At 49.0% G+C, this 26,063-nt stretch overlaps 1 protein-coding gene across 1 annotated transcript; it reads left to right on the top strand.

Moving 5' to 3' along the window:
• The first annotated feature begins 1,281 nt into the window (after positions 1-1,281).
• TRPV1 (transient receptor potential cation channel subfamily V member 1) lies at positions 1,282-25,420 on the top strand. The gene is made up of 15 exons (XM_059907394.1): positions 1,282-1,583; positions 2,342-2,496; positions 2,571-2,723; positions 3,103-3,243; positions 3,394-3,692; positions 4,556-4,735; positions 7,300-7,458; positions 8,728-8,823; positions 10,271-10,341; positions 13,195-13,360; positions 13,796-13,862; positions 17,113-17,435; positions 18,399-18,526; positions 19,139-19,254; positions 25,248-25,420. Exons 1-15 carry the CDS (start codon positions 1,297-1,299, stop codon positions 25,418-25,420), a joined length of 2,514 nt encoding a protein of 837 aa, XP_059763377.1. The 5' UTR covers positions 1,282-1,296.
• The last annotated feature ends 643 nt before the right edge of the window (positions 25,421-26,063 follow it).

Below are 26,063 nucleotides of genomic sequence, written 5' to 3'. Positions count from 1 at the left end.
TGCCGGAACATGAATCTCTCTAACTTCCTATGGAACTGGGAGCTAGAAGGGTCTGTATCTAATCTCACCCATTTCCCAGCACTGCTTTTTTTTCGGTAAGGACATGGATCTGGCAAGTGCCCTGCCCAGGTGGAGTTCACAGGGCAGGGAGCAGAGAAAATGGTGAAGCATAGAAATTGCTAGACTGCATGGTGGACGGTGCTAAGAGGGCTGTGAGGAGGGATGAAATGAGCTGGGCCCCTCTGGAGGGGGAGGGGAGCAGCACGATCACTGCAGGGATTCGGGGACGTGGAGGAAGTGGCATCAGTGGGGAGGCGGCATCTGAGTGGTGGTGCGGTTCGGACAAGAGGAGAAGGAGGAAAAAGCACCCCATGTGGAGGCACTGTGGAGGCCAAGGTCCCTGAGATGTGGGACAGCGCTGGGTGCCAGGGAGTGATGATGCCCAGGCGGGAGGGGAAGAGTAGGAAAAGAGGTTAAGAAGGAGCGGAAAACAGTATCAACACAAGTTTACAGCCGTAGGTGCTGGCACTAGCTGCCAGCGTAACTCCAGGTGTTCAGGCCTAGAAGGCCCACCGGCCCTGAATCACTTAAAGTCTAAAAGTTCAGGGCCAGGATGCTTGAAATATACAAATTTCACAAAGATGACAAAAAGTGCAAAAAATCCCCTGCAAACTCAACAGTTGCAGCAGCCAGGCCGAAGAGCAAAGGCAGGAGAGTGCGTGGCTGATGGGGGTTGGGGGGGACGACACACAGCACCCAAGGGCCCATGCAGTGTGGAGTGTGAGTGTCGGTCTCTGCCAGCCACCTTGCTCCTGGGGACGCAGACTGCTCGGCTCTTTGGGGCTGAGCCATCCTCGTCACTGAGCTCCTCCCCCAATGCACAGCCGGAGGCAGCCTCTCCTCCTGTCTCCCTTATTCTGATCTTGGGGGGAGGCAGAGCAGTGTTTATCATCCCTACTCTGCAGACAAGGCAACTGAGGCCCAGAGAAGAGGAGTGATCCATCCATCCTGATGGTTCCAAGCTGGGGGCTCATTCATCCCTGGAGGCTGTTGGCCATGGGGCTGCTAGGCCTGCTCCCCCTGAGGCCTCTGGGGTGGGAGGTACAACACCCCTGAAAGCTTCCTTTCTGGAAGGCTGGGGGCAGCAGCTGTTGGACTTCTGGGCTGTCCTGCTTCACAGGGGCCTTTGCAACAAGGGCAGTGGGGGCTAGGGTCATGCAGCCCTCCAGCTGGGAACAAACCCGATCTCGGTGGCTACCCGCAGGCCACCTCTTGGGCCACAGAGGATCTGGCAGGATGAAGAAATGGGGGAGCTCAGACTTATGGGAATCTCAGGACCTGCCTCAAGAGGACTCCTGCCCAGAGCCCCTAGATGGAGACCCTAACTCCAGGCCAGCTCCAGCCAAGCCCCACAGCTTCCCTGCGGCCAAGAGCCGCAGCCGGCTCTTTGGAAAGGGTGATTCGGAGGACACATCCCTTATGGACTGCTCTTCTGAGGAAGGTCAGCTGGCATCCTGCCCGGCCATCACAGTCAGCCCTGTTGTCATCGTCCAGAGGCCTGGGGATGGTCCCACCTGTGCCAGGTAAGCTGCATCTGGAGCTCAGCCTCCCTCTCCACCAGGAGCCTAACTGGCCCAGCTGGCTGAGGCCCCAGCCATGGAGACACCATGTGATACTCGAGTTTATGGGCTGAAGGTCATAGAGCTAGGGAGCTGGGGGGCCTCCAGAGGTCGCCTGGTCCAGTGTCTGTACTCATAGGACCTTCGGGACATGTGGCCACACATGCTGACATATATGCTGATCCTAGCTGCTGGCCGATCTCTGGGTCCAGGCTTAGAATGCTCACCAGCCCTAATCATGAGGACTTTAAGTTGGAAGGCTCAAGCGCAGGATGCTTTTAGACAGAGTACAAAACAGTTCCAGCGAGAGTCCACCAGGCCTCCCACCTCCTCCGAAGCAGGACAGGGGCTGCACAGGGCTGGATGACTTCTGTGGCCCTGTGAGGATGCTTCTTCACTTAGCAGAGGCCAGCCAAACCCCTGCCCTCCATCCCCTCCAGGTTCCCCCAGCCTCTGAGCAGGCAGGGAAGTGAGTGGCCTGGGTATTGGAGGAAGTGGAGGCTGCAAAGACTTTCTAGATGATGCCTACACACAGGGTGGGGACAGAACGGGGGTACACGTGCCCCATTGTTCCCTGTTACAGCCTGGACTGAGCGGTGGGTTTTGTATCATGTTTTTTCCCCTTTTGGTTTGCCTCGGGGTTTAGCTGTGCTGCCTGACAGGCTCTGAAGGCCTCAGGGCTGAGACCAGAGTATGAAACGAAGGTGTTTTCTGGTCCATAGGCAGCCATCCCAGGACTCTGCTGCCGAGAACCTCAAGCTCTACAATCGCAGGAAGATCTTTGAAGCAGTTGCTCAGAATAACTGCGAGGAGCTGGAGAGCCTGCTGCTTTTTCTGAAGAAGAGCAAGAAGCATCTCATGGACAGCGAATTCAAAGGTGGCCCGGAAGCCGCCGGGTCCCGGGAGCGGCCCCGCCGTGCTGCCTGCTCTGACCCCCACTTTGTCTTGCAGACCCGGACACAGGGAAGACCTGCCTGCTGAAAGCCATGCTCAACCTGCACAACGGGCAGAATGACACCATCCCCCTGCTCCTGGAGATCGCCCGGCAGACGGACAGCCTGAAGGAGCTGGTCAACGCCAGCTACACGGACAGCTACTACAAGGGTGAGGAGGGCCGGGCCGGCACGGCTCTGCCCGCAAGCTTGCCTGGAGTCAGGGGGGGACCGTCAGGCCCGGGAAAGCCTCTGAGCTCCTTACTCCCTGTCCAGCCACTGAGTCGGGATCTCCTGGTCCTGGGGGTCCCTGCACCCACCCGCCCCGCCCGATGGCTTGGTGCTCCTTACACTTGGGCAATTTTGATTCCTTCAGCTCCCAGTCTGGTGTTCCCTCCTCTGGGGGTCTCTACTCCTGCCTCAGGGCCTCCTTGGGCCTCCTTTGGTGGGGGGTCATTCTGCATGTTCTGCCCAGGCCCACCCCCGGCATCTGTCCGGGCAGCCCCCCGCAGGACTACGGGCGCAAAGCCAACAGCACGCGTCCTCCACAGGCCAGACGGCACTGCACATTGCCATCGAGAGACGGAACATGGCACTGGTGACCCTCCTGGTGGAGAACGGGGCCGATGTCCAGGCCGCGGCCAATGGGGACTTCTTTAAGAAAACCAAAGGGCGGCCTGGCTTCTATTTTGGTGGGGAGACCACGCGGTAGACACTTGGCTTTTCGATGATCGCTAAGGGGAGGTTTGAGGTGGAGACGGGGTGGGGGGAGTTGGAGGCCGGGTGGTGCAAGGGCCAGTCTCTTCCTGGGGAAGCCCACCGCTTGCCTGTGTTGGCTGCAGGTGAGCTGCCCCTCTCCCTGGCTGCGTGTACCAACCAGCTGGGCACCGTGAAGTTCCTGCTGCAGAACTCCTGGCAGTCGGCCGACATCAGCGCCAGGGACTCGATGGGCAACACCGTGCTGCACGCGCTGGTGGAGGTGGCTGACAACACGGCCGACAACACCAAGTTTGTGACGAGCATGTACAACGAGATTCTGATCCTGGGGGCCAGACTCCACCCTGCGCTGAAGCTGGAGGAGCTCACCAACAAGAAGGGGCTGACGCCGTTGGCTCTGGCCGCCAGGAGTGGGAAGATCGGGGTAGGGAGGGGGCATCAGGCCTGAGCAGGGGGTGCTGTGGGAGGGGCCTGCCTACCTTCCTAAGCTTCTGGCATCGTCACTGTGCAGAGCCCTGGTGCTGCCCCACCAGCCTGTAGAGGGAGGGCAGGGGGCATTAGAGTCAGCGAGGGGAATTGTGAGATGCCGAGCAGAATTCATCAGCTCACGCGTGGCCGTTTCTGGTTTCCAACACTGAGCACCACCGACAAGACGCAGAATGCCGGTGGGGCGCTGGGGTCTGGGGATGGGGGTGGGTTGAGCTGAGGGTGAAATGGAAAGAGAAGCTCTTGGTGTTTTTTCATGGAAGGTAGGACTTTTGGGTGATATGGGGTCCTAATGGGGTGGGGCAGGCCCAAGCCTGTGGATGACGTCAGGCCATCAAGGCTGAAGGTGGGGCTGGGCAATTGGGAACTGGAGGGGAAGGGGCTTCTCAGTACCAGAGGATTCTGGGAGCTTGGCTCTGTTCATACTGAGTCTCTTAGGATGAGAACATTGGTTTTATAACCTTTATAACCTTGGTTTTATTTCTTGGATTTTATTTCCTTCTGGCTTGAGGTTTTCTAGAGTGGACCACTGCAGTCCTTCACTGGGAGATGGGAGAAATAGGGGGCCAGGTGTGATCAGGTGATGGGTCCGATGTGGCTGCAGTTGGGGTTTGAGGCAGTGGGAAGTTGATCTTGATGGTGGTCAGGAGCCTGCTAGATGGGGTTGGGGCTCTCCTGGGGCTTGGGTGGGGTCTCCAATGGGCTGGGAAGCAGAATTATTCTTGGAGCAGAGCTGGTAGGGATGCAGCCTGTGCAGGGCCCCAGGCTGACCTCTAACAGGCTCTTGTATCCCTGGGGCAGGTCCTGGCCTATATTCTCCAGAGGGAGATCCAGGAGCCCGAGTGCAGGCACCTGTCCAGGAAGTTCACTGAGTGGGCCTACGGGCCCGTGCACTCCTCACTGTACGACCTCTCCTGCATCGACACCTGTGAGAAGAACTCAGTGCTGGAGGTGATTGCCTACAGCAGCAGTGAGACACCTGTGAGTGGGCCGAGGCTGGGACCCAGCCAGGAAGGGCTTTGGGTCTCACTGCACCCCAGCCCCTACCCCCACTCCCTAATCTGGCTCTGCCTGTCCTCCCATCAGTGGAAACCTGCTACCCGGGGCCTACATCCTGCGGTCTCATCTCCCCATTCATTCCCACCGAATGTCTTCCTGCATCATACAGACAATATATGATAATATTCCCATAAAACTTAAATATTTCAAAAATACATAGACAAGAAAAGAATCCTCCTTTTCTACCATATAAAAACATGTAGCTTCATTTTGTTTATATAAATGGGATTATACTATATATAGTACAGAACAACCATATTTTTCACTTAGTGACATGTTTTATTTTTTTAATTTAAAAATTTTTTATTTTGGCTGCGCTGCTCGGCTTGCGAGATCTTCCGCAACCAGGGATCAGACCCGGGCCCCCTTCAGTGGAAACGCAGAGTCCTAACCACTGGACCGCCAGGGAAGTCCCTGTAGATAGTTTTATATCAGCACATATGAGTCTGCTTTATTAAAAAAAATTACTGCAAGTATTCCATAGCAGGAATGGGGAGTAAATATCCACAGAATGACATTTGAGTTATTTCATTATTTTTTTTTCCTACTACAATGCTACCGGCCACTTGGCATGGGTTTGAGAATTTTTCTATGAAGGACACCTGGAACTGGAATTGCTAAGTCAGAAAATATGGCCTCCAAAAAGATTGCATGAATGCACTTGCCCACCACCCGTGGGTACACATCTACCTGTGTCCTTGCCAACCTGGGTATTACCAATCTTTTTTTTTAACCTAGTTTAAGCCCATGGAGCCCAAAATGCTATCTCATTGATGTCTTAATTCTTGTTTTCTTGATTACCGTGAGGTTGAGAATTTTTTCATGTGTTTTCGACCATTCAAATTTCTTTGGTAGATTTCCTGTTCATTGTCCTTTGCCATCTCTTCTACTGGACTGTTTGCCTTACCCTTTTAGTGTGTAGACGCTCTCGTTATAAAATGAATTGATCCTTTCTCTATTGCACATGTTTCAGATATCTTATTTTCTCCTAGTCTCCTAGTCTCTTGCAAACTTCATTTGCATCATTTGCTTATTAAAAGTTTTCATTTTGAGAGTCGAATTGGTTAGACTTTTTCTTTCATAGCTTTTGTGACTTGGGTCTTGCTTTGGAAAGCCTTTTCCACTTCAAGATTGCACACATATCTTCCAATACTTATATTTAGCTCCTTTGTAGGTATTTTATGTTTGGCTTTTAAATTTATCAAGAATTGATTTTTGCGTAGGTGTGAGGTAGGCGTCTTACTTATTTTGTTTCCAAATGAGGGTCCCAATGCCACTTAATGAAAAGTTTATCCTTCCACCACTGCTGTCCCCTCTTTCTAAGGTGACAGATGCTCCGGGCCCTGAGGCTGACTTTGGGGGCTGCAGTCTGTGCTGTTGGTGATGACGGGCTGCCATGATGTCTCACAGGGCAGAGGCTGCATCTACAGGGGCAGAATCCAGAGAAGGGAGAGGCCTGGCTTGCTTTGTTCTGTCCTGTCAGCGCCCACCTGGGCTGCCATGCTGAATCTGGGCCCTCTGACTCAGAATCCCTGATTAAGTGTTCCCAGAGGGCTGGCCCAGGTAGGAAACAACCTCAAGAAGGACTGGGGTGTTTGGCCTAGAGAGGAGAAGTCTCCGGGGCCACGGCTGCCATCTGCACATCTCTGGAGGCTTTCAAGGGCTGGAATGCAGTACTGGGGCCCCGAGTGCAGAGCAGGGACCACTGGTGGGAAGCAGAGAAGACCAACTTTGCTCCAGAGAGCAGAATTTCCCGACAAGCTTCTTGGGGCAGCAGAGAGCTTCCCATCCCCAAAGGTACTCAAGAAGACACTGAACATGGACCTTATTTGGGGAGCTCCAGCCTGGGCCAGAGTTGCACTCAATGGCCCAAAAAGGCTAGGATGACCTGATTTTGGCTCATCCACATCCTAGGAATACTTGAACTTTACAGAGAGCTGGTTGATGTGGGACTTTTGCCCCGAAGCAATACTTGTAATGGTGGTATCCCAGGCACTGGGCCCACTCATGGCAGGAAAGACTTCCTGGTTCCCTTCAGTCTCATGCGTAGGTAATTGCCACTCCCATCTGGATAGCCTGTCTGACTCAGGGCCGGAAATGGGAGAATTAAGGAATGCAGAGGCCCCTCCCTGAGCAGCCTCATGCTAGGCTCTGCCTGTGCCAGCCTCTTCCCGATACTGTGGGAATAGCAAGGATGTAGGCTCTTGGAAGAGCGTTATTACAGAGAGTGGGCATAGAATGTCGGGCAACACTGGTACGCTCTCGAGTGTCAGGGGCTCTTAGGGTCATGTGTCCGATTTCACCCCTTGTTCGCTGCACAACAGAGACACTGAGGCCCGCAGGGTGGGCCACGTGGGGAGCCGGCTGTGACCCTCCGCTGCTGCTCGGGCTGAGGGCGTGGTCATGCAGAGACGTGGGTGTGATGTGGTCCTGTGAGACGGGTCCTGGTGGGGGGGGTGAGGCTCACTTCTCTTTGCTCCCCTTAGAATCGCCATGACATGCTCTTAGTGGAGCCGCTCAACCGCCTCCTGCAGGACAAGTGGGACAGATTCGTCAAGCGCATCTTCTACTTCAACTTCTTCATCTACTGCCTGTATATGATCATCTTCACCACGGCCGCCTACTACAGGCCTGTGGAAGGCCGGGTGCGCCTGAGGCTCGGGCCTCTGCGGGGGACGAGGGGAGGGGGTGGGTGTTCCTATAAGACCCCGAGACCACGGGCCCAGGCCAGACCCTGGAGACATGGAAGAGTCACCTGGAGATCTTATGTCCCTGTGCTCAGTCCTCCGTCTCCTGGTCGTCTCACACCCCCCTCCTGTTCTCAGCCCCTCCTTTAGCCTCCGGGTTCTGAGAGGCCGAGCCTGTGGTCGCTGAGGTCCCTGACTGCAGAGGGGGAGTACTAGGTTAGAAAGGATGCAGGAACTGGGGCTCCAGAAGCAGCTCTCTGCTCGGCTGGGTGTCTTCAGGGTCCCAGGTGGTGTCAGCCCTGAGCCCATTGCCAGCCCGCTCCCCTGCCTGCTTTTGTTCTCTCACTTGCACATTATTCATTCCCTGGACATATACTTTGAGCGCTTCTTCTAAGCCAGGCCCTGCGTTATGCATCAGATTAACTTAAGACAAGACTTTTTCTGCTACCAGGAGCCATAGACTCCCTCAAGTTTCTGAATTGAGTCCTTTCCATTCAATATCCAAGCACTTAACTTGCTGCCTTTATCTCCAGGTTGCCTTGCTTGTAAATTTGGTTGAAAAACTCAACTTCCTAGTTAGGTGAAACCCGATTTCTATACAACTATTAAGGCCATCTAATGACTTTATTTTAAGAGAAAAGAAATATGTGCTAATGAGACAAGCTAGTGAACTAGTGCTTATGAAACATGGATGATAGGCTGGAAGGAAACCCACTCTGGAAAACTGTGGCTGAAACACAAGGACGACACACACACGTGCGTGCGCACACACACGTGCGCGTGTGTGTGTGTGTGTGACGTCTCTCCCTCCACCATCCGTGGGGAACCTTGACAGTTCTGGGAGACCAGGGGTTCGCCATAGGCTGTGGGAACAGCAGGAAGCACATGACATTGGATCTGTAAGGGTGCCTCCACCTAATGCCACCACCGTCCTCCCAGCCGAGCAGAGCTCCAGGTTAGGATATCATCCAGGAGACAGCACAGTACAGTAAGGACACTCCTCTTAGCAGCTGGAAGCTGCCACTTTGGAAATCAGGTCCCACAGAGGGGCCTCCTTGCAGGTGTCCCCATAATTATGCATTGTCTTTATTTGTGTCTCTCTCTCCTGATGGAGGCTGAACCTCTCCAGAAGGGGCTGGGTCTTAATCGCAGGGCTCTGTACCAGGTAACTGTTTGTTGAGTGAATGAATGAGTGAATGGAATCACTAACTTCTCTGCCCTTTGCAGCCTCCCTTTAAGCTGAAACACACCGTTGGGGGCTATTTCCGAGTCACTGGAGAGATTCTTTCTGTAGCAGGGGGAGTCTACTTTTTTTTCCGAGGGGTAAGCATTCCTTCCAATTGCATGAGTTTCCACTATCACCAAAACAAAAAGTCAAGAGACTCACTCAGTGCTCACCCACTTTTTAGTTCATCAGCCACGTAATAGCCCTGATAGAGGAGCTTAGAGACACACAGGTGAAGATGAGAATCCTCAGGCATTCACGGCTGTGGGAGGGTGCAGGTTTGCCCAGTGGGTCCCTGCAGACCCAGGGCAGTCATGCTTGAAGACCGGCAGTCAGGGCTCTCCACTGAATGTAATATTTAATTACAGAGATAGAGTGGAAGCCTCTTTTTTTTTTTTTTTTTAGTTATTCTTTTTTTTTTTTAAACATCTTTATTGAAGTATAATTGCTTCACAATCGTGTGTTAGTTTCTGCTTTATAACAAAGTGAATCAGCTACAGATATACACAAGTTCCCATATCTCCTCCCTCCCGCATCTCCCTCCCTCCCACCCTCCCCATCCCACCCCCCCAGGCGGTCACAAAGCACCGTGCTGATCTCCCTGTGCTATGTGGCTGCTTGAGTGGAAGCCTCTTAAGAGACAGGATCATGACTAGTAGTTGTTTAATTAATTGAAACAGCCCATTAAAGCTCAGAATAATGAAAGAAATCTATATGTATACTGGAACCATTTTATTTTAACTAAAAACTCGAACACGCATATTCCTTGGCCATTCTTCTAATATATGTGGAACCACTGTTGCACGTACGAAGGGACCTGAATGCAGAATTTGAGATTATTGTGATTTTTTTTCCCTTAATCTTTTTGATCTAAGCTGCACCTCTTTTTTTTTTTTTTTTTTAGTTACTCACCTTTAAGGAGTCTTTCCAAATCACTGGACTCTGTCTTCACAGAAACAACTGTTTCTGTTTATTTTCACACTCCTAGTTTATATTATAGTAAAGTACAAAGCTGTAGTAGCAAGTGCAGTGGGCAAAAAGCATTATTGGCAAACAGGATTACCCAGTGCGAGGGCAAGGAGGGTGTGGGTGTCCTGGAGAGGAGCATGCACTGTGGGCATCTGTCAGAATGTTTTCGGGGAGTGGAGAGCACTGGTTTGTCCTGGAGAGTTAGTTCGGTGGAGGATGGTTAAAGAATTTTTACTGTAATTCAAACTTCTTTGAGAAAGTTAGGAAGAAAAAGTACAAATTAAAAAGAAGGAAAAAAAATCACCCAATTCCATCATTCAAGCACAACAATTAATAACATTTTGGTGGTTTTCCTTCCCATCTTTGCTTCTAGGTATAGCTGTAATTCCACTCTATTCTAAAAAATCTTCCTGACCGAGTACATAACATTACCCCATTAGCCTGACCCATCCTGTTCCACTGTCTTCATTATCTTTGCTTTCATGCACTCCCATGGTCCATCGTGGCTCCATTTAGGAAGCATTCTGGGTGCTCACCATTTAACCTTTCCTGGGATCTTACTCTGTTTACCTGCAGATTCAATATTTCCTGCAGAGACGGCCATCACTGAAGACCTTGTTTGTGGACAGCTACAGTGAGATGCTTTTGTAAGTGATACTGACTTTTATGCCCCTGTAGCAGATAGCATCTTTTGGCCATGAGACCTGGGGTTACGGCAATCAGCTCATTCTCACTCATTCTCTCACATCCGCTGGGCCTGGAACCATAGTAGGGCTTCACAAACATGCTGAATGAATGATGGAAGGCACCCAATAAACGTTTGTTGGGTGAGGAATACTGAGGGTCCACTCTGTGCCAGGTATGTTCCAGGTGCTAGGGAATTTCTTTTAAATCTGGCACATCTGAAAATATTTCTACTATACCTTCACATTTGGTTGATAGCGAGGTTGGGTATAAGATTCTTTTAAAATTTTGAAGATATTTCTCCATTTTTTCTTTGCTTTCAATATTAAATGTGACAAGTCCAAAGCCATTCTGATTCTGAATCCTCTTTTAAGACCTGTTTTGGTTTTTCTCTTTGTAAACCTATAGTATCTTCTGTTTATTCCTAGTGTTTGGAAACTTGATGTTTCTTGATGCAGATTTATCTTTATCCAATGTTCTGGGTACTTAGTGGGCTCTTGCAATCTATAAATTTATGTCCTTTATTTTTTGTATATTTTCTTGAATTATTTCTTGATCTCTCTTCTGGAACTCCTGTGATTTGTATATTGAACCTCCTGACCTAGTCCTGAACTAGTTCTCACATTTTTTCACTTGTGTTCTGTCTCTTTATTTTTGGCTCTTCTTTCTGGGAGGTTCAAATCAATTTTAATTTCCAGTCTTTCTATTGAGTTTATTATTTTTGATATCATGTTTTTAATTCCTAAGTGCTCTTTTTAAAAAATTCTATTTGTTCCCTTTTTAATTTTTTAAAAAATGTTTATTTATTTATTTATTTTTGGCTGCGTTGGGTCTTTGTTGCTGCACGTGGGCTTTCTCTAGTTGTTGCGAGCCGGGGTTTCTCTTTGTTGCAGTGCGCGGGCTTCTCATTGCAGTTGCTTCTCTTGTTGCGGAGCACGGGCTCTAGGCGTGCGGGCTTCAGCAGTTGTGGCTCACAGGCTCCAGAGCGCAGGCTCAGTAGTTGTGGTGCACAGGCCTAGTTGCTCTGCGGCATGTGGGATCCTCCTGAACTAGGGCTTGAACCCATGTCCCCTGCACTGGCAGGCGGATTCTTAATCACTGCACCACCAGGGAAGCTCCTATTTGTTCCCTTTTATAACACTTTATTCTTGTTTCCTAGATGCAATATCTTCTTTTGTCTCTCTACGACTATTAAGATAGTTTTTGATAATTCGTTTCTTTTTGCATAGCTTTTGTTTTCTCCACATTGTTGATACCCATTTGCTTGTTTTGTTCTCTCTTTCATGTAGAGGGCATTCTCAGAATATTTGGAAATCTTTGACATCTGCTCATGATTAAGAGTGGAGGACTGAAAAGCTGGTTGGAAGCTCTTAATGTGTGAATGGGGCTTATCAATTTTTAGCTGCATTATAGTCTGGTCTAGATAAACAATTTGTTGGCAAATGTCCAAAGTCAATCTGTTGCATCTTTTCAATCTTCTGTCCGGAGGGAAGAAGTCTAACTGCCAGTTTCCTGAGAGCTGAGTGGAGAAGAGGGCTTTACGTAATGTCTTGTATAGAAATCACATAATCTCCTGTTTTGGGTAAAATACCAGTGCTTTCATGGGTGTCTGATGAAACCGGGTCCAAAGACCCTCTGTTTTATCTTCTTCAGAGACAACACCTCCACTCTTACTCACGTCAGTCTCTTCACCTCCCCTCCAGAGGTGCCTAAGCCTTTTGAGTTTCCTTGATTAAACGAGTTGGTTCTCAGGTTTCCCCACTATGGATTTGGATTTGGCTTTCTTGGGTCTGCTAGGTCAGTTTCCATTTGTTCACTACTTCCCAGCTTCCAGAATTCCTAGGTGGGGACTCCATTTGCCTATGTCAGCTGGCGTCAGTTCTTATTTTGGCCAAGGGTCTGCAGATGCCGAGGAATAGTTTTTCTTTGCAGCAGAACTCCAATTAACGAGCCAGTTTAGGGACACTAGTTTTCAGTACACTCACATCAGCACAGAGGTGGCTTTTTGCTGGGTTCTCACACACAAATGGGAAGTCGGGTGGTCAGTGTGGTCTTCTGTGTTAATGCAGTTGTTGGGCGGGCACTTCCGGGAGGAGGCCATGATGAACAAGGAGACCTGGGAAGAATAAGTAAAGAAGGGACCACTGAGCAGACCCTGTCATAGGATCGTCGTAGGATAATGATCATAGGATCGTCCAGACATCCTCCAGCCTGTCCAGGGCTCCGACTAGGGCAGCCCTCACCAGACTAAAGAGTGAAAGGACATCTTCCCTGGCTCTGCTCCTGAGTTTGAGGGTGTGACCAGCAGACTCTAACTGTGGTTCTTTCAGGAGAGCACAGCCTGCCCTCCTCAGAGGCCTAGGCCTCCTAGGTTCTCTGTTGTCCGTGAGGCTATTGTTCCCAGGGACTGGGCAGGGAGGCTATTGGGGCTACAGCCCTGTTTCTCAGCCTTTTTTCATTATTGCCTTTTTAGAAATTCTTTTTCCTAATTGCCCCTCCCATGAAATCTCCTACCACAAATATACTATATATGTGTTTATGTACTATATTTATATCTGTGTTTTGCGTGTAAAAAGGATAAGATTTTGCACATGCAACACCCCCTCCCCCCACCCCCTGAACCGATTTTTGCCTCTTGGGAGCGATAGTCCTCCCACTGAGACTCATGGGCTAAAGGAGGGAGGACAGTCATCCCCGGCTCACCCGTGGCCTGGGGCTGTGCCTCTGAGGAGAGGTCCAGGCATCTGGGGTCTTGTCTGTGAGGGTGCAGGCCCCCCGGTGCCCATGGACAGGGCTTGCTGTCCCTCCCCCGTCAGCTTTGTGCAGTCGCTGTTCATGCTGGGGACCGTCGTGCTATACTTCTGCCACTGCAAGGAGTACGTGGCCTCCATGGTTTTCTCCCTGGCCATGGGCTGGACCAACATGCTCTACTACACCCGCGGCTTCCAGCAGATGGGCATCTATGCTGTCATGATTGAGAAGGTGGGTGCCGGTGCCTGAGCGGTTCTCCGCAGAGCCCGTTTACCTCCTGAGTGTGTGGGACCTGGTCCCACAAACTCCATCCACCCTCTGTGTGTTGTCTGGGGAGGTGCTGTTTTAAGACCCACTTTTGCAGAGAATTCCCCAACAATGAGGCAATCCGGCCTTGACCCAGGTTTAGGGGGCTCCCCTGAAACTTGACCCGCCACATGCCAGGCCCCCCTCTCCCACCAGAAAAAGGCCCATGGGCGGGAGGGGGGGGAGCTGTGGTGACTCCCTCATGACACCTGAGCTGAAAACCACCAAACCAAACCTACCTGTCTGCCCTCTGATTCCACTTGGGCTCAAGATGAACCCCCAGGCCGACACAGTCCTGGCCCTTCCCTTGGCCCCTCCCGGGCCTTGATTTGCTTCTGACAAGCCTGCTCTCTCCTGCAGATGATCCTGAGAGACCTGTGTCGCTTCATGTTTGTTTACCTCGTTTTCTTATTTGGGTTTTCCACAGGTAACGGGCTTGGTCAGGGCTGGTGGGGGGCAGGGGCTCCCGCTGACCTCAGCTTCCTGAGGACCCTGCAGGGCTGGGTGGGGAGAGGCCCACTGAGGTGTGTGTCTGCAGGTGACAGAGCAGATGGCCAGTGAATACACTGAAATAGTAGGAGAACCTAGAAATTGATTCATAAAAGACTTTAAGTCATTTTAGAGGTATGAAGTGCTGCTTACCTATAGTATAGCTGCATTTTGGCTCAATTAAAATTTTTAAAAATTTTGATGTTATTTCAGAAAAGTCACAAGAATAGTACAAATAACTTCTCTATAGTCTTTACCCAGATTCCCCAAATTTTACCACATTTAAAAAATCGCTTTCTCTCCCAGCTACTCACACACACACACACACACACACACACACACACACACACACACACTACACCATACTTAAAAGAACAGAGTGAGTTGCAGACATGATCAATCCTTTACTGCTGAATACTTAAGTGTATATTTCCTAAAAACAAGAACATTCTCTTACATAAACACAGCATAATGATCAAAATCAGGAAATTAATATCAATACAGGACTATTAGCTAATTTTCCAGCCTTATTCAAATTTTACCAATTGTCCTAAAAATATCTTTTACAGAAATGAAAATCCCAGATCACACATTACATTCACTTGTCAAGTCTGTTTAGTCTCCTTCATTTGGGAGCAGTTCCTCAATCTATCCTTCTCTTTTGTGATCTTAGCATTTTTATTGAGTAAAGGCCAGTTTTTACAATGTCTCTCAGTTTGGGTCTGTCTGATGTTTCCTCACAATTAGATTTAGGTATACGTGTTTGGTCAGAATATCAGTGAAGTAATGTGTGTCTTCCTTATATCAGGAGTCCCATGATGTCTGTCTGTCCCATTTCTGGTGACAACTTTGTGGTTCTTTTTTTAAAATTGAAGTATAATTGATTTACAATATTGTGTTAGTTTCAGGTGTATAGCAAAGTGATTCAGTTACACATATATATGTATGTTTTTTCAGGTTATTTTCCATTATAGTCTATTACAAAATATTGAATATAGTTCCCTATGCTATACAGTATATCCTCGTTGCTTATCTATTTTATGTATAGCAGTTTGTATTTATTAATCCCATACTCCTAATTTATCCCTCCCCTCTTCCCTTTCCCCTTTGATAATGGTAAGTTTTGTTTTCTATGTCTGTGAGTCTGTTTCTATTTTGCTTATAGATTCATTAATATTATTTTTTAGATTACACATATAAGTGGTATCATATACTATTTGTCTTTCTCTGTCTGACTTACTTCACTTAGTATGATATTCTCTAGGTATATCCATGTTGCTGAAAATGGCAATATTTCATTCTTTTTTTATGGCTGAGTAGTATTCCATTGTATATATATACCACATCTTCTTTATCCATTCATCTGTCAGTGGACACTTAGGTTGCTTCCATGTCTTGGCTATTGTAAATAGTGCTGCAGTGAACATTGGAGTGCATGTATCTTTCTGAGTTAGAACTTTTGTTTTTTCCAGATATATGCCCAGGAGTAGGATTCCTGGATCATATGGTAGCTCTATTTTTAGTTTTTTAAGGAAACTCAATACTGTTTTCCATAGTAGCTGCACCAATTTACATTCCCTCTGGTGATGTTAACTTTGGTTACTTGGTTTTGGTAGGTCTACCAGATTTATCCACTGTCAAGTTATTATCTTTCCCTTTGTAATTGATAAGTGATTTGTGAGGCGATGCTTTGTGACTGTAAATATCCTGTTTCTCATCAAACTTTCACCCAGTGGTTTTAGCATCCACTGATGGTTCCCACCTGAATCACCTGATCCTGTGATGGTTGCCAAATGATAATTTTCTAGCTTATTCTTTTTACGTTTGTTAGCTGGCATTCTATTGTCTGGAAGAGCTTTCCCTACAGTAATGTAATGGAAGGGGTTTCCATTCTCCTACATTGATTTATTTATTTACATTAGTAGGGCCTCTTTGATTCTTTGTGTGTGTGTGTGTGTGTGTGTGTGTGTGTGTGTGTGTGGATTCTCACTTTGTTAAGTGAGTTATAACTCCTTACTATCATCATTTCTTTTCATGCTCAAATTCTCTGAGAAATGGTCATTAGGAGTCCCTTGCAGCTGGCTCCTGTGCCCTTTTGACACACCACATCATTTTTTGAGCAACTGAGTCCTGCTTTGATTCCCATCTGAGTCCTACTGTTCCATGGTTCACGTGGTATCCTGTCCGGGAGTGATGGGCAGCTTTGACTGGAAGGGATCTGATAGGGATTAGTGTGGGCTCTGGCACTTGGTCTGAAGGCCCTGCATATCAGGAGCCACAGGAGGGGATAAGGCCAAGGGGGTTATGCAGTAACCATGGGGCACAACTGCTACAGAAGCTCTCAGGCTCTGGAGTACATCTCCCAAAGAAGAGTGCAGAATGCAGCAAGAAGCCATTCTGATCTGAGCTGCTTAGCCCCCATGGTTCTGGAATGGGCTGGCTCTGGGCTACCCTCTAAGGGGCACAGGCAGACAAAGGTGTGACTGAGAAAGTAGATGTGGACCCAGGGCTGACATGTAAGGTTAGGCAGCTTGTGCACTGCACAAATGTGGCTGTATCACATTGTGCATATATATTTATATATTTATTTTAGCATTTTTTCCCCTAGCAGATGATGATAAAATGTTTCTATTAATAAAACAGTATATTATGAAAAACTGATAGTTTTGAAGAAGGGAGTGCTTTTATTTAATTTATTTATTTATTTAAATATTATTTTGCTTTTCTAGTTTTTTTTTTTTTTTTAATGACTACATTTATTTATTTATTTTTTGGCTGTGTTGGGTCTTCGTTTATGTGCGAGGACTTTCTCTAGTTGCGGCGAGCGGGGGCCACTCTTCATTGCGGTGCGCGGGTCTCTCACTATCGCGGCCTCTCTTGTTGCGGAGCACAGGCTCCAGACGCTCAAGCTCAGTAGCTGTGGCTCACGGGCCTAGTTGCTCCGCGGCATGCGGGATCTTCCCAGACCAGGGCTCGAACCCGTGTCCCCTGCATTGGCAGGCAGATTCTCAACCACTGCGCCACCAGGGAAGCCCAGGGAGTGCTTTTAAAAACAAAAATCACACAAAGGTGCCTCATAGCCAAGCCAGAGTTCCTGCTGCAGACCCATCCTGGGGGTAGCGGGTGTGCATGTTGGGGAACCTGGGGTCTTGGCTTCCATCCGGCCACATGTTCCCCATGCCCTATAGCGGTGGTGACGCTGATTGAGGATGGGAAGAATGACTCCGTGTCGGCTGAGACGACGTCGCACAGGTGGCGAGGTCCCGGCTGCCGGCCGTCGGACAGCTCCTACAACAGCCTGTACTCCACTTGTCTGGAGCTGTTCAAGTTCACCATCGGCATGGGCGACCTGGAGTTCACGGAGAACTATGACTTCAAGGCCGTCTTTGTCATCCTGTTACTGGCCTATGTGGTTCTCACGTACATCCTCCTGCTCAACATGCTCATTGCCCTCATGGGTGAGACAGTCAACAGGATCGCACAGGAGAGCAAGAACATCTGGAAGCTGCAGGTGGGCGCTTGGCGGGGTGCGTGCAGCACGAGGGGGTCGGCTGCTCTGGCTGCTGCCCCACACAGCTGGGTGCCCGGGCCCCTGCGCGCTTTGGGGAGGGTGCAGAAAGCCTAGCCAGGCCGCGGGCTCAGGCAGCAGCCTCTCCCTCCGCTGGCTCCCTCTGGCTCCCCCCAAAGGGGGGTCCCTGCCCAGGGTCACCAGCAGGTGTTTGCAGACTCTGTGTCTACTGTGGGCTGGGCAGTCCCTGGGGGGAGGAGATGGAGGGTTCAGCCCCACGGGGGTGCCTGTCGCAGAGGAGCTCCATCTAGAGTGGGCACCAGAGACCAGACTCGGGAAGCAGCTAATATGGGATGGGCCCTGAGAGCTGCATCTTTGAGACACCTGGTCTGAGTCTGCCTTTCCAACTAATAATAAAAGCGTCATTCTTATTAAGTAGCACTGGCTCTACACCAGGTACTGTTCTAAGTGTCTTACTTACATGCTCTCTTTAATCCTACAATAATGCTACCAAGAGGGCACTCTCACTCTCCCCGTTTTTGGATGAAGGCACGAGGCATAGAGAAGTTAGGTATCTGTGTCCAGGGTAACCAGTAAGTAGCCCAGCCAGGACTCGGCACAGGCGGTCTCACCCCCGAGCCTCTGCTCTTAACCACTACACTACGTTGCCCCTTTGTGAGCTCCTCAGGGGAGGGACTGGGGCTGGCATACCCCACCTAACTCACGGCTGCCCTGCCCAGACCCGGAAGGCACCAGCAGCGCCTGTGCAGGTCTGAGCTCCATCCGTGGATTGTGCACCCGCCTGGCTGTGGGAACCAGCCTGGTGCAGAGGGCTCTGGAGGTCCGGCTCGGAGGCGCAGGGACCAGGAGAGACCCTGCAGACGCTGATCTTGGCAGGTGGCACTGGCAGCCAGGGGCGGCTCCTGGATGAACCCCTGCCCCTCTGCCTTTTGTGTCGTCCTGCAGAGAGCCATCACCATCCTGGACACGGAGAAGAGCTTCCTTAAGTGTATGAGGACGGCCTTTCGCTCAGGCAAGCTGCTGCAGGTGGGGTACACAGCTGACGGCAAGGACGACTACAGGTGGTGTTTCAGGTAATTCCCAGGCAAGAATCAAAGCTTGGGGAACTTGGGGGCTAAGCTATGGATATTGGGACCCACCCAGAATCAGCTGTGGGTACAGAGGCCTAACTCAGGGCTCACCTGTGGGCCTGGGGATTCACCCAGAGCCAGCTGTGGGCACAGGGGCCATTCCACGGCTTAGCATGGGTATGGAGGACCCACCTGGAACCAGCTGTGGGAACATAAGCCTCTCTCAGGGTCTCTTGGGCCCAGTCATGAACATAAGGGACTCTCCCAAGGCAGCTGTAGGTACAGGGGCTGCCCTAGGGGTTGACTGTGGGCATAGGGGCCCCACCATAGATCCCAGATGGTGGGACCCAGACATGAAAGACTGGAAAATGAGGCGTCCAGAAGGGGTCACCTAGCGATCAGGGTCGGAACCAGGAATCCAATCTTTAAAGTTCCTGGGTCCCACAGTGTGGTCAGAGAACTCATCTTCAGGGGTGGTGTCCAAAAGGCAGGCCCCTCTGGGCCCTCCTCTCGCCAGCTGTGTCTCCCCATCCTGGTCTACGGGCGTGGCCTGCGGGGCTGGGAAGCTGGCCGTGGACCAGCAGCGCCCTGCTCCCTCACCTCCTCCCCTTGCAGGGTGGACGAGGTGAACTGGACCACCTGGAATACCAACGTGGGCATCATCAATGAAGACCCGGGCAACTGTGACGGCATCAAACGCACCCTGAGCTTCTCCCTGCGGTCGGGCCGAGGTGAGGGGAAGGTGGGCAGTTGAAGCCTCGTGGTCCCCCACTCCTGGAGCAGCCCCAGGTGTCAGCCACCCACCTAGTCATGGGCGCTCCCGTGCTCTCTCGCACGCCTGCACCATGTGCCCGTGCCCGCTGGCTCTGCACGCCCCCCTGGTCATCAGTGCCCCAGAGGAAGCCGTCAGCCCACGTCCAGCCTCCCTGCGGGTGCCCTGTCTCCTCTTCCCCAGTCCTCACACCCAGCGTCTGCCCTCAGCTCCGTGAGGCTTACAGACACAAACAGGGACTCTCACCTGGCCCAACACATCCAGGCAGGCAGAGGAGGGAAGAGTGGGAAGAGAAAATGTGCACCTTGAACAGAGGAGCCCTGTGGAAAATCACTACCAAAAAAAGTCCTTTAATCATTAGTGGTAAACATTTTAACAGTGGAAATGAAATGAAAGGTTCAATGGAAGATATTTACCTAAAAATGAGGCAAACCTAGTCTTATATTGAACACATTTTGAGTTACAATTACAACCCTGCACTAAGTCTGTTTTTCTTTTTTTTTAAAGTTGCGGTCAAATATATATAACATGAAATTTGCCATTTTAATCATTTTTTTAAAAGTGTACAATTTGGTGGCATTAATTATAGCCACCGTGTTGTGTAAGCATCACCCTTACCTATTTCCAAAACGTTTTCATTATTCCAAACAGAAACTCTGTACCCATTCAGCAGTTATCTCCATTTCACCCTCCTCCCAGCCCCTGGTAACCTCTATTCTACTTTCTGTCTCTATGAATTTCCCTATTCTAGGTACTTCATATAAGAGGAATCACACAATATTTGTCCTTTTGTGTCTGACTCGATCATGCTCCATTGAATGTATATACCATATTTTATTTATCCATTCATCTGTTCACTGACATTAGGATTGTTTTCACCTTTTAGGCTAGTGTGAATAATCCTGTGAACACTAGTGTACGAGATTCTTTTTGATTTCCAACTATCCAGTCTTTTGGGTGGTAGTAGACCTGCTGAATCATGTGGTAATTCTAGGTTTAACTTTTTTGAGGAACTGGAACTGCCAAACTGTTTTCCAAAGCAGCTGAGTCATTTTACATTCCCACCAGCAACGTACCGGGGTTTCATATCCTCACCTACACTTGTTAGTTCCTGTTTTCGTTTTGATTATAGCCATCCTAATAGATGTGAAGTAGTATCTCATTGATTTACATTTCCATAATGACTAATGATTTTGAACATCTTTTCATGTGCGTATTTGCCATCTATAGATATTCTTTGGAGAAATGCCTATTCAAGCCCTTTGCCCATTAAAAAAATTTTTTTTAATTGTTGAGTTATACGAGTTCTTTGTATCTTCCGGATATTAATTCTTTATCAGATATATGATTTGCCAATATTTTCTCCTATTCTGTGAGTTGCCCTTTGATGTACAAAACGTTTATTTTGATGAAGCCCAATTTATGTATTATTTTCCATTGTTGCCTATTCTTTTGGGGTAATATCCAATAAATCATTGTCAAATCCAATGTCAGGAAGATTGTCCCCTGTGTTTTTTGTTTTTGTTTTTTAAGAGTTTTGTAGTTTTAGCTCCCTAACACTTTTAAGTTGCTATAAATCTTGGACTGTTTCCCAGAGTTCTGACTGCATTGGTTCTAAAGTTTCTGCCTTTTTATAAAATGTTTTTGTGGAGGCATGGGTGTTTGGAGCTGCCTACTTTGCCAATTTGCTGATGTTGCTGATTCTTTTTTTTTTTTTTTAAACAAATTTATTTATTTTATTTATTTATTTTTGGCTGCGTTGGGTCTCGGTTGCTGTGTGCAGGCTTTCTCTGGTTGCGGCGAGCGGGGGGCTACTCTTCGTTGCGGCGTGCAGGCTTCTCATTGCAGTGGCTTCTCTTGTTGCAGAGCATGGGCTCTAGGCATGTAGGCTTCAGTAGTTGTGGCATGCGGGCTCAGTAGTTGTGGCTCGCAGGCTCTAGAGCACAGGCTCAGTAGTTGTGACACACGGGCTTATTTGCTCCGCAGCATGTGGGATCTTCCTGGACCAGGGCTCGAAACCGTGTCCCCTGCATTGGCAGGCAGATTCTTAACCACTGTGCCACCAGGGAAGCCCAATGTTGCTAACTCTTAAATGAACAAATGAATCAAGTGTTGATAGTTTTGTGTTTTTTTTTTGGCTCGTTCAGGGAAAGGGCATGTTTTCTCAGGCAAACTTGCCTGTTAGCATGACACTGCATGTTTGATATTGCTTCATCGAGAAGCTCATTTTTTTATATCTCACAAACTTTAAAAAGTATACTTTATTGAGATGTAATTTACATACAATAAAATGGACACATTTTAAATGCACAGTTTGATAAGTTTTGACAAATGTACACACTCAGGCAACCACTACCCCACTCAAGTTGCAGAACATTTCCATCACCCCAGAAAGACCCTCATGCCCCTTTGTAGTCAATTCCACCCTCCCCATCCCAGGTAACTATCTAATTTCTATCAGTATAGATTAGTTTTATATCAGCTTTTGTTTACCTGAAAATGTTGATTTCATCTTCGTGTTTGAAGGTTATTTTCATTGGATATAGAATTCTAGGTTAACAGGGTTTTGTTGTTGTTGTTTTTAATTTTAACACTTAAACTATGATTCTCTGCTGTCCTCTGGCCTCCATTGTTTCTGATGAAAATTCACCCGTAATTTGCATTGCTGTTCTCCTGTCTGTAGTGTGTCTCCCCGCCCTCCCCCGCCCCCAACCCCAGCCCCAGCTGCTTTCAAAACATTCTCTTCATCTTTGGTTTTCAGCAGTTTGACTAAGATATGCTTAGGTATGGTTTTCTTTGGTTTTATCCTGCTTGGGGTTTGCTGAGCTTCTTGGATCTGTACATCAATATGTTTGGAAACATATTTTGGAAACTATATACACTTTGCTTTAGTCTCCCTATCTGCTCCTTTTACATGCATGTTAGACCATTTGATATTGTCCTGTGAGTTTCTGAGGCTTTGTTCATTTCTCCTCTATTTTTTTGTATTTCTCAAATTTGATAATTTCTATTGATCTGTCTCCAAATTCATTGACACTTTCCTCAGTCGTCTCTAAACTGCTATTAAGCCCATCCAGTGAATATTACATTTCAAGTGTTAGGCTATTGGTTATGGAATTTCTATTTGGTTCTTTTTTTTTATAGGTTCCATTTCTCTCCTGAGGTTCCTTAGCTGTTCCCTCATTAAGCTTATGTTTTCCTTTGGTTCTTCGAACATATTTATAATAACTGCTTTTGATTGTCCACCTACTAAATCTGCTAAATCCAACATTTGGGCCATCTTAGGGTAAGTTTCTATTGACTAGTTTTTTCCTGGCTGTGAGTCACATTTCCTTGTTTCTTGTATGTCTAGTAACTTTAAATTGTATACTGGGCATTGTAATAATATGTTGTAGAGACAGTTGATTGAATTTTTATCCTAGTTGGCAGTTCAGTTACTGATGAATCACCTTGAACTTGTGTAGGCTTAGTTTTAACCTTTATTGTGGTAGATCTGTGGAAATGCCAAGGTATTTGCCAATCCCATCAAACTTGTAGGACTCAACCTCCAAACTGTTTCCACTGTGGATCTTGTCGGGGCTTGGTTTGAGGCTTTTTAGGGTGGGTCTTGAGTAGATCTTACTCTAGTGCATGTACAGTAAGTAGGATATTTCTGGTATTTTAGCTTGATCCTCAGAGTAGAAAAAGGGTGGTGAGGAAGTCTCTCCACTGGCTGGGCTGGATCTCCAATATCCCTCAGTACGGCTCAACTTCTGGTGTCTCTGTCCCACTTTCAACCCCATAGCAGCCACTGTCTGAGAAGCCTGTGCAAGTACAGCCCAACTGTCAGCCAAGGACTTGGGGGGACCCCACCCCAAAGACTTCTGGACCTCTACCCCTACAGCTCCCTTCTTCCTCTTCTCCTGCACCCTGTCCCACAGATTCTAGCTGCTTCGGCTGCTCAAAATTCTGCTCCCTTCTTCCTTAGCTCAGAGGCACTGCCACGGTCCGCTTAGACTCCAGCTCACTGCACTGTAGTCTGAGAACTTGTCCCTAAGCAATACGTTAGGGCGATCACAGGGCTCACCCTGTGAATTTCACTTCTCTCAGCAATTGCAGCTTCTCAGTCTGTTGTCTTATGCCTGAAGACATTTGCTGCATGTATTTTGTCCAGTTTTATGATTGTTTATAGCGGGATGGCTAGCCCAGTACTAGATACTCCATCAGAGCTGGAAGTGGAAATCTATTTTATTAAGAGGCTTACTTTTGGAAAACTACTCAAGGGCTTCATCAGTGTTCCCAAGGGCATCCTGCAGTCCTATACTTTCCCCACAAGTTTCATTAGAAGCCCTCCCCGTGTCATGTCATAACACTTATTATCTCTTTTTCGGTTGTTAACTGGTCCAGCTTCACCACAGAGCCATTCAAAGATGGCTTTGCAAGTGATTTGAGTAGTTTTCCAACATTGCTCTTATCGATTTCATGAAACCACACACCTTTTTACAAGATTTGCTGTTTCACTTTGCAGTTGATTTGCACTGTGTTTGCATGACATTGTTGGCTGTTTGAGGCATCGCACATTCACTGTGCTATTAATAAAGACATTGATCCAGTGGCAGGGATATACACACACTCATGTTACTTGGGGAGGGGCTAGGAGATGTTTAGAGGATCCCTGATTTCACACCTATGCTTAATTAGGGAGTATTTCCTGAGGATTTTGCTTTCCTATACAACCTTGTAACAGTGGAAACTCCCGTAATGAATAGTCAGATTATTCAGGTAACAAGGAACTCTCCCCACCCACATAGCACGTGTGATTGGGAAGGGGTGAGGGAACGCAAGAGAGAAAGGGCAGGGAGGAAAGTGGTCAGTAGCTGAGCTAGGGAGAGCACGTGAGGGGGTCTTCGTATCAGGGCTGTGGGAAGCAGGCACTGGGAGCCCCATGCCTTCCTTGAGGGCCCAGGGACTGGAGCTGGGCCAAGCGGTCTCTGAGGGGGGGTATCCCCACGATGCGTCCAGCCAGAAGATGGTGTCTCCAGTAAGCACCTGGCCTGTCTCCCCGTGGAGGCTTCCTGCTTCTATGCCTTACCCTGAAACGTCCTCCTGGTGCTGGTATCAGGCTGTGGTGGACGGGGGCCGGCCAGTGTCAGCCTGCGGGCCCAGGGGAAACCCAAGGCCTGGAGAATTCAGCTGGGATGGTCACAATGGGCCCAGCCTCCCATATTCCTGATGCCTTTGAGATGTGACCAGTGCAGGACACCAGCAGAGGAGCCTGAATTGTGGCCTGAGGGCGAAAGGTGTGAATTTAGGCTGGTTTTCTAGAAAGATCAGACCCAAGATGGCCAGCCAGAAGGCTTGGCTGACCAGGGCTCTGGCAAGTGGAAGGAGAGCACGTACAGCTGTCTCTCTTGGCTGTCACTTCTCTGAGGTTGCTGGGGGGAGGGAGGGGCTGGAGATTGCTGTGGGGGTGACAGCGGGTCCTCCTCAGGGGCTTCCTGGGATTTCAGGCCACACATGAGAGCCCACTTCAAGGCCCAGCGTCACCATGTTTCCCTTGGCATTGTTCCCAGTCTGCTCTTCCCTGGTGGGGCCTGAACCCCCAATCCTGATTCTTTGGCTGGTGTTCATCACCCGGCAGCTGATCTGGTGTGGAGCCGCTCCCAGGACAGCCCCAGCATTGCTCTCCCTCCCACACGGGCAGGGAGGAAACCGAGGCTGAGAGCAGCAAGCACTGGACAATCTTGAGGCCACAAGCAAGTCAGGGTGGGGTCGAGGAGGAGAATTTAGGAGCTGCCAGAGCAGATGAGGCTCCTTGATCAGGTGAGGAAAGAGGAAATGGCACTGATCCCTGTGCTCCGGAAGCACCGATGTGCTTGTGCCCCCTTTTATCTGGAGGGTGGTAATGCCAGCAAACGACTGTTTGGTATCGTTTTGCTGCTTCCAAGGCAGTAATAGTATTCCATCTTTCAGCTGCAGGGAGGAACTGGAAGAACTTTGCCCTGGTTCCCCTCTTAAGAGATGCAAGTACTCGAGAAAGACACCCTGCCCAGCCTGAGGAAGTTCATCTGAAGCACTTCGCGGGGTCCCTCAAGCCAGAAGATGCCGAGATTATCAAGGATTCTGCTGCTTTAGGAGAGAAGTGAGGGACCACACAGGGTGCTCTCAATCCTGTGGGCCTTAGGAAAGCCCACTGTCTCCGGTGGAGGGTGTGTAGGGGCCACCAGTGATGCCTCAGCAGCCTGGCCCTACCAGCACCCTCCTCGCAGGCCCTTTCCTAGACCGCACGGAACAAGCTGCAGGAGGCATTGCTGGATGCATGGGTAGAGATAGTCACGCAACCCTCACTGTCCCCAACTGGCTCTCCTAACACAAAAGGATATTGCTTTCCGGTTTTTACTGACTTTATCAAACATGGCGAATGAGAAATCGCCACGTGCATGTACGCGATGCCCCAGTTTCCTTTGATTTTATATTCCTGGGAGTGAAAGGCAGCGAAGCCCAGGGAAACACCTTTTAGAACAAAACACTTCTTTGAGATAAAATGCCGAAGCCCTTGTCTATTTTGTGCTTAATATCTCCCCTGTCCAGAGTGGTCTGGGGGTGACGATGGTTGCTCCTCTGAGAAGGCGGGGGAACCTGGCCCCATTCCCAGCTCTGCCAGAATCAGGTGTTTCCGGAGTGACTCCCTCCTTCTGTGTGATCCATCACAGTTCCAAAAATATTAGCTCTATCGCTGTTCAAATAAAAGTACAGAACCATGTCCCAAAGCCACGTGGCAAGAATTTT

The sequence above is a fragment of the Balaenoptera ricei genome, chromosome 20 (assembly GCF_028023285.1).
Source record: "Balaenoptera ricei isolate mBalRic1 chromosome 20, mBalRic1.hap2, whole genome shotgun sequence".
Lineage (NCBI taxonomy): Eukaryota > Metazoa > Chordata > Mammalia > Artiodactyla > Balaenopteridae > Balaenoptera > Balaenoptera ricei.
The sequence above is the reverse complement of the archived record's forward strand: the minus strand, read 5'-3'. Positions and strand labels throughout refer to the sequence as shown.